Consider the following 13,860-nt stretch of genomic DNA (forward strand, 5'->3'; position numbering starts at 1 on the left):
CTTTGTCCCTTCGAGGAGCCCCAAGTCTCCCCGGAATGGCTGGCGGTGCCCCCCGGCCTCGCTCGGTGAAGAGACGCGGTCTGAGTGAAGGGTCTGGGATGGCAGGCGGGCTGGGACGGGCCTGCGCCGCCCTCCGCAGCCACGTGACCCAGGCCTCGGTTTTCTCTTCTGGGCCCGGGCTTCCCTGACTTCAGAGCAGATGGCTTCATGCTGGGGCGCTGCCTTCTGGAGCCCCCGTTTCCCCCTGTGGGCTTACCCTTCAGTGGGGACGTGATTTCAACTCCAGGTATTGTCAGGATGGAGCTGTCCCTGCAGCGGAGGTCACTAGTGCTTGTCTGCCGGGCGTTTGCCGTTTGGTTATACAGCTTAGTGAATGCTTCTGTGTGTGCTGCCCTTTGCCCCACGTGGCCCTGGCCTGCACGGCTCCTGTCTGTCCTGTAACCTGCATCAGGCTAATGGGTGGGCGCTGTTCTGGTTGGGGGGGTATGAACAGTCATTGCCACCATCATCATCTATCAGGCCCCCCTGCATGGCCTGCTCCCCTTCGGGTCCCTTACCCACCTCTCACCGCAGTGTGTCGTCTCCTAGTCACCTTCATTTGTCAGCACAGGCAGGCTCCCCCAGTGCCCAGCCTGTCCTCCTTCCTTTCCCTCTGCCCTTCCAAATTGCCCGCGAGGCTCCACCACTCAGGCCTGCAAATCAGATGTGAATGGAGCACACAGGTTCTGTTTTATTTGATTTTGAGGAAAATCAAAGTCACCTTCCACAACTGGGAGATTTCATGTGCAATGTGCACACTGACCCCTAGTCTTCTGTCTTGGAAATTTAGTCCCTCAGGCCTCTCAGAGCAAGGTGGGGAGCAGTGCCCCCATTAGTCAGGCCTGCATCCACAGTTTGCCCTAGGTCTCACCCAGCCCAGTCATTGCCCTGTGTCCTGCCTTTGATCTGGAAGGGGCAGTTCTCAAATTTCATGTGTAGGGAAGTTGACCCTTGGATCTTAAATCCTGATCCAGTGGGTCTGAGTGGGCCCAAGAATCTGTTTAAGCTCCTTTCCTGGAGGCCTCTGAGACACACCCTCTTGAAGAGACAATGGCCGAGGGGGCAGAAAATTCTGAGTGCCGAGGGTGGAATGCTGGGTGGGCTCCCTGTGGTCATGCAGAGAGGGCTGACCAGTCAGTAGCAAATGTAGGGCCAGGGACTCAGGGGTGTCAGGAGGGGCTGTGTGGGGGCCTGTGCACATTCTCTGTTCTGTTCCCTGGCCATCCCCAGAGAGTGCCCTGTCCCTGTAACACTTTGCTGGTTTTGATTCTGCCCTCCTTTAAGGGAGTGACCACCCTGACCCTGGACACATTCAAGAGCCTCTTGAGTCACTTGTGCAGGCAGGTGTTGGCTCTGCTGACCCCGACCCCCACCCCGCTAGCCACACCCACCATCCTTCTTTGCATCTTTATTCTCTCTGCGCCCTGGGGACCCTCTTTACGAAGGTGCTGCACAACTGCCCACCAGCCTCCCTGTGTCCTTGGCCTGCCTGGGCCCTCAATGACCAGCATCTGTTTGCGAGATTCCACAAGGGGGTGCCCGAGACTACTGCTTGCAGCTCCTTGCCTGTCAGGGAAGGAGCGGCCAGGAGCGTAGGGCCCTTGGAGTCTGGGATGTCAATTGAGTCTGGGATGGTTGGGGGTGTTTGGGGTGTGTGTGGCCCTGCCCCACAAGGGCTGTCTGTGTGCTGTAGGGTTAGGGCTAGGCTGGGGCCCAAGGATCCCTGCCTCCTGTGCTTTCGAATTCCTGCTCCCCACAAGTGAGCAGGTGCTGGAGAGAAGATGGGGTGGCAGGTCCAGCCAGTCATTCTCAAGAGGGATGGAGAAGGAGGGGTTCGAAAGTCCAGCTATAGACTCTCTCTCAGCTTTCCCAGCCTCTCTGAGCTGGGCTTGGCTGGTGGTGTGGGCTGTCCTGGCCTTGGGTGGGCAGGCTGTAGTACCCTGGGCAAAGCACGATAGGTCTCCTCCCAGCTGCTGCTGCTGCTGGGTGATGATGGGCTGTCATCCTCAGGGTCTTTGGCTCCCAGGCCCCTCAGCTGCCGTCAGGGGCTCCCCTGGGGTTCCTTCTCCCTCAGGATGGCTGTGGGGAGTGGACTCAGGTTAGGCTGGGATGCAGGGCGGTAGCCTCATGTGTCCTCCCTTGAGATGACTCTGCGTTCTCCCCAGGGCCTCAAGTGCAGGCTCTGGGCATGGGCACAGGAGAGCCCACACTGACAGAGGTGTCTTGTCCTGACAGCAACAGATCCGGGAGCCGCAGTGGCCAAAGAGAATTTGGTGGAAGAGTGGATGGTCTCCCCAGGTGTGTGATCCTAAAGCTGGCCAGGCCCCGGCGCCTCCCGCTGCCTTGCAGAGGGCCTGGCACATTTTGGATAACCTGTACTGCTGAGCAAACACTCTCAGAATCCCTGAGACTCTGGCCAGTGCCTCCATGGGCTGGCATTCCTTGGCTGGGGCCACAGGGGAGAGCCCTGGGACCCTCTCGGGGAGGACCTGATAGTGTGCTGGGCCCCAGGCCTGTCTCTGATGCAGAACAAGATTCAGACCTGGGTCAGAAACAGGTTGGAATCCTGACCCCATGTACCAGCTGTGTGGCCTTGAGCAAGTTCTCTCACCGCTCTGTGCCTCAGTTTCCCCACCTGTGAGACAGTGAGATCCATAACTGGGCAGGGTTGTGAGACCCAGAGGCAGTGATGCCTGGATGCTGCTGGTACCTCATCATGGGCACAAGCTACAAGGGTGCTGCTCCTGGTTCTGAGACATGTTGCACCCTGCCTGGCACATAGTGGTGCCAGCCACAAGCTGGGCATGGGCCCTGTTCTCACTGACCACCAGTGTGGGCATTGTGGGGTGCATGCTGGTGCCTGCTGGGGAACCCCTGCACTGGCCCCGGTGGGAGGACTGGGGTCGGGGAGCTCTGCTGAGTGCAGGGTGGAGCAGACATCTGCGCGCCCCTGTGGACTGCGCCCACCGGGACATTTTCCATAATGCCCAGCAGGAAGTGACTGGGAATCAGACAGGTGTGTGGGCCTCCTCCGCCACTCGCTGGAGCAAACACGGCCTCCTTCACCTTCCCAGCAACAATGGCGCATTGTGGAGGCCACAGCCGGGCTTGCCAAGTGGCAGACCTGCTTGGACAAACACCAGGGCCGCATCCATTATTAGCTCAGGTGTTCAAAGGCTCTCTCAGGCACCTGGCTGGAGCTGCCTTTGTGGCCAGAGCAGGAAGTGGGGGGTGTCCTGATACCCTTGGGTTGGAGCCCCTGCTCCTGCTGCCCTTTTGGGAGGAGTTGGGCCACAAGCACCACCCTAGGCAAACATTTGAGCAGCCCCCACCCCAGCAGGAACAAACACCCATGACCCAGGGGCTGTACCCTCTGCTCCTCTTCGAAGATAGCCAAGAGGGCCCAGGGGTCCCCATCCCCCCAATTTGGAGGGAATGACCAGGGTGGACCGTGAGGAGGAAGTGGACCAGGAATCGCCTGACCCTGTTCCTCCTTTTAAGGGGTCAGCTCTGGGAGAACTTTCAGGACCGGTTTTGGGGTCAGGGTTCCAGTCAGTTTGAGGGTTCCACTCCTCAAGTGGACAGAAAGGTGGCATGGGGGTGCTGGGGCCACAGTGACTCCCTGCCCCCCACTGCGCCTGGCCACCTACCTTTGTCCCACAGGTCAGAGGACGAGGCTCGCTTCCTCTTCTGTGGCGGGCCCTGCCCAGGCTCCTTGGTACAGAAGCACCTGGGCCCCTCCCCTGGGGTGCTTGGCGTGGCCCCCGCCTCAGGGCTCAGGCCCACCTGAGGGATGTGGGGTGTGGTCAGGGCCAGGACACTTCCCCAAGCCTGGGCAGCCCTAGCTCGTGGGGGGGGGAGGGGCACCTGAACCTGGGACCCACCTCAGTGTCCAAGGTGTCTGGCTCATCCAGGTCGTTCAACACTGGCCGCTGAGCCTCGGACTTGCTGAGCTCTGCAGGACGCAGGACGTGGGTCAGGCCAGGCTGGTGGCCTGGCAGTCTAGTGGAAGCAGGGCTCTCTCTAGCCTGCCAGACTAGGATGAGTGGCAACAACTCTGCAGATGAGGAAACTGAGGCACAGAGGGGCCGAGGAACCTGCCCCAGGTTGAGCCCGGGCCTGTGTCTCCAGCGCCCGTGCAATGAGCCCACCAGCTGGGGTGTCCCCTGGCCTGTTCCCTGTGTAATGGGAAGCCCACCTCCTGCCCTCAGACCCTAATTGCTAGGTCCCTTCTCTTCACTGCCTGTGATCAGAGACACACCTGCCTTGACCCCCAGCTCCTTTCTAGGTCTGCCTGTGGGGGACCCCAGGGTTTGGCCCATCTTGCCCAGGGGGCTGAGCTGCGCCCTGGGACAGGTACCCCCAGCTGATGCTGACCTCCCCTCCTGTGGCTCCACTTGCTGGGTTCTCATGACCCTGGCTCTCACCCTTACCTGGATGGCCATTGGCATTAGGCCTCTCTCTGGACTCATCTCCCATCCTGCCTGGAGACGGCAGGCTGGGCTGGGGCCCTGGGAGGGGATGTGGGGGGTCCTGGGGGGAAGCAAGTAAGTGGCTTGAGTTCATTTGAGGAGACTGTTTTGCCCCCCCCAGCCCAGTGTTGGGTACAGCCTGCGGGACCCTGGTTGGGGCTCAGCTGGAGGGTCAGCCATGTCCTGCTATGGGGGTCAGGCACCAGGCTTTCTCACTGGGAACTGGCTGCTGGCCTGGGAGCGGGCACAGGAGGCAAGCACAGGGCTGGGCCTCACCTCGGGAGTGGGCAGCTCTTCTGGCTTTGGTGCTCTGGTCCCCTTGGTGCCATTGCTTTGTCCCCAAGGTTCAGACTGAGCAAGTGGCTCTGCTCCCTGGGGTGGCTCAGGACTGGGAATGTGGGCAGTTTTGGGGCTGAGGGACCCTGGTCGGCCCATGGGCTTGGGGGCATCCCGGCCCCGGCCCCACTCCGAGAGGTCCAGGGGCTTGTCTGGCACATGGTCCCTTGTGTCTGTGGCCTCCTTCCCCCGGGGGCTGCCTGGGCCTGTGGGCCATTGGTGCTGCCTCCTGGGCATGGCTGCCATGGCCACCACACCCTCTGGCCCCTCAGAGTTGGAGCCAACTGGAGGGGAAGGCAGCGTCTTCCCCGGCCTGGGGGAGGCCCTCAACCTGGCACCACTGGACTGTCCCCGTGCTCGCAGCTGCTGGGCCAGGAGCAGGCTCAGCGCCCCCTCCAACTGTGGGTCCCGTACGTCCACCATGGTGCTTGGCAGGCCCAGCAGGCCCAAGGGCTCCTCCCAGGCCTCTGCCTCTCCGGCCTTCAAGCCCTGGGGTGGGGGGCCACTGAAGACTGTGGCAGGGGCCCTGGGGCTGCCGTTGGGGCTCCGAAGGTGCAGGGACAGATGGTGGTTCAGGAGACAGAGGCTGTCCACCTGGAGGGAGTGCTTCAGGGACTCGTAGGCGATGGCAGAAGGTTTGGGGGCCCTCAGGAGGCTGGGGGTGGGGAGAAACCCATGTCAGCCCCCATTTCACAGATGAGGACCCAGGGCCAGAGAGGTGAGGAGAGCTGCCCAGGTCAGAGGGCGGGCAGGGGAGAGGGTGGGTTCCTACCCCCCACCCTCTGTGCTCTGGAAGCCAAGCCATGTGACCTGGAGCCTGCGGCTCTGAGGTCTCCTCCTCCTGGGCATCAGTTATCTGCCCTCACCTGGACCACCTGGCCTCATCTCCTCCCTCTATGTCATCCGCCCCATCTGGCTGTTCAAGAGGTGCCCCCATGGGAACTTTGTGAAGGACAGGGTACTCGGAAAGCAAAGCCTAGGAAGGGCAGGAGCCCCTGGAGGGTCAGCAAGGGGCTCCTGGGCTGTTGACCCCTTCTCAAAAGGTGGGACTGGATTAGTACAGGTGCTTAGTGGAGGCCGCTCCTGGTGGTGGCTGTGGGCACGACCTCACCTGTCCAGGGGGAGGCTGTGCTCACAAGGTGGGCTGGGTGGGCTGCTTCTGGTGGGGGGCGTCCCATTGGTGGAGGCCCGCTCAGCCGAGCAGGCCCGGGCCCCCGGCCGCACCACGGCGATGGTCCCATGCAGCTGGTTGGAGATACGCTGAGGGCTCTGCACGGGGTGGAGGGTGGTCAGTCAGCCCAAGTGGGGCCAGCTGTTACCCTTGCTTTCTGTGTGACCTTGGGCAGGTCACCCACCTGCTCTGAGCCTTGCCTCCACCCACGTCAGGTGGAGCTCAGGAGTCCCTGTCTGTCCCAGAGGACAACACATGGCAGATGGGGCTGGGGCTGGGGCTGGGAGGGGTAGCCTTGGGGTCCCTTGCCCTCACCATGTCTGGGGCCCGTGGCTCGGGCAAGTTGGCACCTGGGGAGGTTTTGTTCACTGGAGACTTCCTGTACCCCAGCTGTTCTGTGGGAGGAAATGCAGTGGGCAGGACAGGTTAGGAAGTGGCTCAGCCCCTGGACAGAGGGCTCCTCTGTCCTGTGATGCCCAGCCTTCTGGCATCTGCCGCCCTCACAGCACCTTCTCCCCGTGGACCTGCACCTGTGTGATGGTCCTCGGCCTCCTCGTGACCTCCCAGGAGCTTCTCGGTGATGGCTTTCCGGGTGCCCGGGGAGGTGAGCAGTGGGGGCGAGGTGGGGTCCGAGGCACCCTCCCTGCACTGGGGCTTGGGCCTGTCTCCCGAGGAGAGGGGTATAGGGAGGGCAGTGCCCCCCAGAGCCAATCAGAAAGGCCAGGGAGCCTCCTGGGGGCCAAGCCACCACTGCAGGAGGACCCAGGTGACCTGGAAAGAGTGCCTTTGACACCACCCGACATGCCATCACCAGGCTTCTACTGCAGGGCTGAGCAGCCCTCACTGCTCCTTTCAAATAGTGTCCCTGGCAGAGCCCCAAGTGTCAGAGCTGCTGTGGGTGCTGGGGACCCAGCCCTGTTCCTAGGGGTCCATTGGGGTCCTGTTTACAGGACACCTGTGTTCGTTCCCCTGCGGTCAGGAACTGACTCTGCAGCTCCGCCCCCGGTGCCTGCTGAGTGGGGTCTGAGGGCTGGGTGTTCGGGCCGGGGCTTCCCCTGCTCACCCTGGGCCCCGGAGTCGAGTGACCTCCTCCCTCAGCGTCTCATTTTCCTCCTGCAGCCGGCTCATCTCATTGGCTGCAAAAGACACTGATTATTGGAGGACTGGGGGAGGGGGCAGGGCAGAGGGGGCCTCGCAGCCCCGGGAAGTCTCCCTCCTTGTCCTGTCCCCAGGCCAGGGCCTGGCATGGAGCAGGTGCCCCATAAGTGCTTGCTGCCTGAGGGATGGTCGGATGTGACTGAGGCTGTGGAAAGTGATGGGAACCCTCCTTCCAGGAGCTTGTCCCTGGGACACCCCTAAGGAAAAGGGGGCCTGTCCTCGTGTGGGGACTCAGGGACCTCTCCTCATTGCAGGGAGGAGAGAGTTGAGACCCTGAGAGGTCAGGGATGCCCCATCCCAGGGGACTGATGAATGAGGGACATGCTTGGGCCAGCTGGGGGCTTTGTATCATTTGTTTGTGAATTGGGGCATGGGGTGACCGTCTGACAGAAGGCTCGCCTTCTCTCCTTTCCCTGTGACCTCATGGGAGGCTGAGCAGCCCCGGGGTCACAGCCCACAGGAGGGACAGCAGCTCAGGGCTCACTGAGGATGAAGAGCTGCTGCAGGTTCTGGAGGAGGGAGGTCTCGAACTCCTGCTGCTTCTTCCTGGCCAGCTCCTGGGTCACGGTGCAGCGGTCACATAGGCCGGCCCGCAGCCTGAGGGCCGGGGAGGCAAGAGGCTGCTAGAGGAGGGAGACTGAGGCCCCAGAGGAGTGGGGCCCTCCCAGGATGTGCCCCTGCCTTTCCTAAGCTGCAGATGCCCCGCCCTGTCTCCTCCCATGGAGTTTGGGAAGGAACCTTGAAAATACAGTTTACTTAAGGCTCTGAGAAGTCCTGTGGGGGGTGTCAGGTTTAGTTTACTGGCAAGCCTTCCCAAACTCGCTCCCCAGGCCCTTTGCCCTTGTCCCCTCTCCCCTGCCCTGCCCCCTCCCATCATAAGCATGGCTGGCAGGTGGTGGTGTCCTGGGCTCACCTGTTCTCCAGCACCCGGACGTTGTCTTTCAGAGCCTTCTGCTGCTCCCGGAGCTGGTGGTTCTTGGCACAGAGCTCCTCCACCCTCTGGGCATCCCTGTGGGGGAACAAACGGAGGTAGGGTTTCTGCTCTGCGCAGGGAGGCCCAAGCTGCCCCCAGCCGGCCTCTCCCATGGCCTGTGCTGGTCCTGCTGGGTGCACCCCTGTGGGGACTCCCTTGTGTGGGCTGTGCTTACCCCAGCATGCCCAAAGTGAGCACTTAGGCGACCTTGGTGACTTGTCTTGTCCATGTGCCACTTACAGTGCTACAGAGCTAAGCCCTATCGGGGACATGGGGAGCCCCCTCCCCTCAGGTCCTGATGTCTCACAACCTATGTTCCTATTGATAATTATTCACAGCGCAGGTACCTTAAGTGGATGTGGCTTCCTAGCCCCGTGGAGGGTCCCCGTTCACGTGGTGGCCTTGGGGCTTCCAGTGCTGGCTCACCAGCTACTGGAGGCATGATGTGGGCCAGTGACTCCCTCTCCCCCGCCCACACTGAGCCTCAGTTTCCCCTTGTACATCCCCCAGCATTTGGGAGGAAGTGAGTGACCGGCGAGCCCCTGTCCTTCACATCCATTCCCACTGTGCCAGGCCGCCCTGACTCACCGGCACCTCTCCGAGTTCAGTTCTAGAAGCTTGTTCTGCAGGCCTGGAGGGTTGAGGAGGGGTGGAGGGTCAGGCCTGGCCCTGTGGCCACCCCCTACAGCAGAGCCCAGGACACCTCCTGTCCCTCTCTGTACCTCCACCCCTGCCCAGGCCCCCTCACTGACTCCCAGTCTCAGGACTGCCTGCGACCCCTGGTTTGGGCCCATCATCTCCCCTCCTCTGGGCACCCTGGCTCTGGTGTCTGTCTGGAGGTTGGTTGGGACCTCAAAGCTGGGAGTAACAAACCACCTGGCCAGGTACTGGGAGGGGCGGTCTTTTGGGGGGATGCAGCTAGTATTGAAATAAAATGGGCTCTTGGGGGAGCCTCTGGCAGACTCCTCCATGCTACCTCGTTGCGGTCCAGTCCAAGCAGACCCTGCCTCTCTAGGTCTCTGGGGAGGTGACCCATGCCCTTCGGACCCTCAGGTCCGTGGGTGCTTGTGGAATGGTTGGTCTTGGGAGGATCTGGCCCAGGCACTGGAGCTCGGGGAGTGGAGGGACGTGGCTGGGTGGGGCAGAGCTCAGCCTGGTGTCCTGGAGGGAAACAGAGGATTTCAGATCAATGCCCTGGCACACTCTGGATGGGCCTCTGGACCCATGAGCTCCCATTCCTAGAAGTGGGAGGCCTCATTTCTGGGGATACTGAGATCTCTGCCATGGGTGAGGGAGGTCCTTGGCTCTCTGCAGTCGGCCTGTCATTTTCTTTCCATTCTGATGTGGGTGGACCCTTTGGGAGAATGCCTGCTGGACACACTTGGGGTGCTGATCTGAGGCTGGGCACCTGGCCACACTGATGCTCTGGTCATACTACCTTCTCGGCCTGCAAGGTGAGGTCCTAGGTGTGGAGGTGACATGCAGCAGCACCCTGGCCTGGCCTGGCCTTGGCCCTTAGACAATTTGTCCAGGTGAGAACCACCTATGGAGACCAGCCCCCCTACACCTGCCCTCCCCCCCGGCACTCACCCAGGACCTCTTTCTCATGGATGTCCTTCAGCCTGTTTAGGGACTCCATGAAGGTCTCCATGGCCCCCACAGCCTGGCTCAGGTTCCTCTGTGCTAGGGTACAGGATGGCCCCTCGACCCTACTGCCTCTCTGTTTCCAGCCTGTGGAGCAGGAAGTGGAGAAAGGGACTTGTTGGCTTGGGAAGGGCCTGTGCGCGGCAGGGTCCAGTCACGGGCCACTGCCTGGAGAGGGGGTAAGCACTGGCCCCGTGGATGTTGGTGAGGGTGTCCTGCCTGTGGGCCACCCTCTACACCCTCAGTGTAGACTGAGGACCCACTGTCTACACTGTCCTGCTCTCAATGTGCATCCTGAGGGGAGCTTGGAGGAGACAGGAGGGATGGGGCCTATCCACTAATCTCCACAACCTAATCCCGGCCTCACCTCAAAGCAGGTCCCCCTCCTCCCCTCTTCCTCCTCCTTGTGCCACATTGGCCTCAGGCCTGGGAGGCTGGGACACAGGTCAGGAGTTGTGGCTGGGCATGGCCTGCAGTTGCTTGAGGTGCCCATTACATGCTCTGTGAATCCATTAGCTGGTTGCAACATGCAGATCCCTCTGGGGAAATCTCTCAGTTCCTTCTACAAGGGGTTGGGGGCACTGCCAGCTGCTGAGGTGCCCATGGCCTCTGAGGCTCAGACCTCTGTGCCAGGCTCCTGCTCACTCAGTCTGGCTGTGCTCTGTCCTGGCTGGGCAGTGTGCTGTGTGCATGTGTGTGCATGCGGCGTGTGTGTGCGTGTGCTGTGTGTGTGCGCATGCCAGGGGTGCTGAGGCCCAGGGCTCCCTGTGCCCACCTCCAGTCTGACTGGTTGTGGATGCTAATTTTGACCCCAGGTCCACATTTACTGAGGCTGAGCCAAGCCCCCTGCATCCCAGGGATGGGGTGTGCGGCCAGTTCCTTGATGCCCTGAGTCTCACAAAGAGTAGAGCGGGTCCGGTCCTGCCTGCCTGGCCCAGAGCCCACCCTCTTCCCTTCTGGGTCGCTCCTCCAGGCCACGGGGAGGTGGCCCCTCCTGGTCCTCAGTCTGAGGAGCCCTAGGGGGCAATTGGACTCCACAAACAGATGACCAGGCTCTTGTAACTCCAGAATCCTCTCCTCCTGGTCTCCCACACTGACCCCTCAGCAGCAACTGTTGACTGGGCATGAAACTGTGGTGCATTGCCCGGGCCACTTTGCACAGCGCAATGCAGGCCCTTGAAACCTCTGCTCCAAATCCTCCCTCGACCCATCACAAGGCCGTGCCTGACCCCTGCTGTCACACGAGGCCGCGCCTGACTTCTCCCCATGGCCACAGAAGGGGGCACTGTCTCATCTGTATTTCAAAGCGTGAGTTTGCAGCAGCACCCTACAAAACAGCCCCAAGCTGGAAATCCCCTAATGCTAGCTGCCGAATGTCCATGGCTGGAAGAATGCCCCCAACCCCCACTGCCATCGCCATGTGACACTGAAGGGGAAGCAGACTCTAAAGCCAACCTGCTGTGCACACTGGTGCAGGGAGCACAGCTGCTCTGGGCTCTCAGAAGTAGGGGTGGCCGGTGTCATGAGGTGGGGCTGGGGGCCTATCTGACTGAGTGGAGCAGGCCTTGTGACCCCAAGGGAAGCCAGGGGTAATGAGCCCAGGGCTGGGGCTGCCTGCTGGGAAATAGACCCTGAGTCTGGCTCTCAACTAGGCCCTTGAACTTGGCTCAAATGTCAGAGTACCCAGGAGCCTGGACTTCTGGACTCAAGACTGTACCCGGCTGGAGGACAGGGTGAGATCCTGTACCCTGCGGAGTCCAAGGAGCAGGCTGGGCAGGGCACTGGGGCGTGGTGGAGGGTGGAGTGGCAGGAAGGTGGGGCTCCCCAAACTCGTTTACCAGACCTACCCTGAGTGCTGGTGGGGAAGTAGGGGAGCCTGTGTCAGGTGATAAGGGCTCTGGGAATGAGGGGGGCTTGGGAGGGTCTCCATGTTGAGGGAGAAGATGCTGAGTTTCAGAGGCTGGGGGAAGCCGGGGCTTGAGCGGACAGAATGTAAATCGTAACTGGCCTATTTCCTGAGTGCTCTGCACATCACTATCACAACAGCTCGTTCGGCCCACACCACACCGTAAGGAGCCCACTCTCCAGATGGGGCATCTGGTGTCCAAAAAGATAATGTCACCCTCCCTGGCTACGCAGTGGAGGTGGGAGCCAGGGTTTGAACGTTCTCTGAGGGCTGCGGATGCTGCACCCTCGCCCGTGTGGACCAGGGACATGTCCTGGTAGTCCCACTGTGCTCACTGCGCTGACCTTGATCTCATGGTGGGGCCCCTGGAAGGGAAGACTTTGAACTGAGGCCTCCATGGGTTCAAGTCTCTGGCAGGCAGGTGAGGAGGGCTGGGCAAAGGCTGAGCCACAGCGCCTGAAATTCTACCCAGACCCGCCCAACAGGCAGGCGGCTCTTCCCTCCAGCGCCTGCAGTGGCCGTGGACTGTGGGCTGGGCGAATGCCCATAAAGGAGGAGCCTGAGGGAGCCCATGGTGCCCTGGGCCCAGGAGAGGCCTGTGTGGACTTTGGGTCTGAGCATTGTTCCCGATGATGTCACCGTGGTGCCCTCTGCTGGTCCCACTCCACACCCCGCCAGGCTCCTCTTTGTGCCCCAAACTGCCCTGCCAGCCCTCCTGGCTGCTCCTCTCACAGTCCCTGAAGGCCAGTAGGGGACACCCCTGCGTGCTGGCCAGGGGGAGCAGCACAGACAAGGGTCCTGGGGCAGGGCTGTGCAGGCTGACAGCAAAGCTGGAGTCTCCTGTTTCCCACAGAGGCCAAGGGCCACGCAGCTCATGGCAGCGGTGCCATGGGGACAGTGTGACTTTCCCAGGAGGGTAGGTTACAGAAACGCATTTGGCTGAGGCAAAGTGGATAGGCAGTCTCCAGGGGCACTGTCGGTAGAATGACCCAGGATTGTAGCCTCCTGCTGGGAGGTCAGTGGGCTCCCGAGCAGGTCAGCTCTGTGTTTGTCAGGAGTGCCCAGGGGAGCTGGGGGCCCTTCCCCAGGCCTGGGAGCCTGTACACAGGGGAGGGTAACCTGAGTTGCCTGTGGGGGTGGGAAACAAAGACCTGAGTTGTGTTCCTTAGGACCCCCAGACAGGCCCAGGAGTTCCCCAGCCCTCCACCTCTGGACGCCAGGCTGGAAGGCCTCTGCTGGGGCTGGGCCCCTGGAAGGAGCGGGTGGGAAAGAAAGGCAGGTGGATCAGCCACGCTGATGCCCCTGCCTGCCCGCCACTCACCCTGAGCAGAGTCAGCCTGGCCAGAGTGCTAAAGACATGGGGTCTAAGCCACAAACTTACAGCCTTGGTGGGGGCCCCCATCCTAACTTTACCTTCTGTGCAAACGTGGCCAAGTGGTTTACCTCTCAGAGCCTCAGTTTCCTCATCTGGGGGGTAACACCACCCTCCATATCAGGGTGTTGTGAGGCTCTTACCCAGTAACTTGTGTCCAAGTGACGCCTGTCCAGGTTCTGTATGTCCAGGTGACACCTGTCCAGGTGAGACATACTCAGCCCAGTGCCTGGCAGGCCAAGTGCTCGGTTTACTGCAGATGGAGACCCTGTGTCCCCCACCTGCAGTCCCCCACTAACACTTCCCTCACAGGAGACCTCCAGGGCTCATAGGAGCTCTTCCTCTCTTGGGCTAGTTCAGGTCCCATTGCCACAAACACCGTTTGCAGGAGGACGCCCCCCCCCCCCCAGTTCAAGGCAGAGGTCTCAGAAATCTATAGTGAAGGCACACACTGTATGGACACTTTGGGCCCACTGAGTCCTGGTGGCTGTGCCCAGGGCAGGTGCCATCTGGTCTCCATGCACAGGGGAGGGCACTGAGGCCCCAGGTGTAGCCCCCAGCCTCTACTGGGCACCGTCTGATTGAGCAGCCAAGCCCCAGGGGTGTGGCTTCTTGCCCTTCTCCTGGGCCAGCTGGGGCCCTCAGGCTCTTCTGGTGTCTGGGTTCCTCACCGTGTCACTACCTCCCCTGCGTGGGGCAGACCTGCTTCAGGAGGCCCTCAGTGCCGGAATGCTGCGCAGAGCCTGGACCCTGCTCCCTCTCTGCCATCATCTGTCTGTCTATCCACCT

At 61.4% G+C, this 13,860-nt stretch overlaps 1 protein-coding gene across 1 annotated transcript; it reads right to left on the minus strand.

The window, feature by feature from the left end:
• Positions 1-2,080: 2,080 nt before the first annotated feature.
• On the minus strand, positions 2,081-9,836 carry RBBP8NL (RBBP8 N-terminal like). Its single transcript, XM_087819328.1, has 13 exons — positions 9,740-9,836; positions 8,738-8,780; positions 8,090-8,185; positions 7,661-7,773; positions 7,082-7,154; positions 6,549-6,679; positions 6,334-6,413; positions 5,959-6,116; positions 4,788-5,502; positions 4,473-4,572; positions 3,924-3,994; positions 3,690-3,825; positions 2,081-2,118 (listed from the first exon to the last, which is right to left on the minus strand). The coding sequence occupies exons 1-13, from the start codon at positions 9,798-9,800 to the stop codon at positions 2,081-2,083; spliced, it is 1,815 nt and encodes a 604-aa protein (XP_087675454.1). The 5' UTR covers positions 9,801-9,836.
• Between the last annotated feature and the right edge of the window lie 4,024 nt (positions 9,837-13,860).

The sequence above is a fragment of the Miniopterus natalensis genome, chromosome 7, assembly GCF_054644295.1.
Source record: "Miniopterus natalensis isolate mMinNat1 chromosome 7, mMinNat1.hap1, whole genome shotgun sequence".
Lineage (NCBI taxonomy): Eukaryota > Metazoa > Chordata > Mammalia > Chiroptera > Miniopteridae > Miniopterus > Miniopterus natalensis.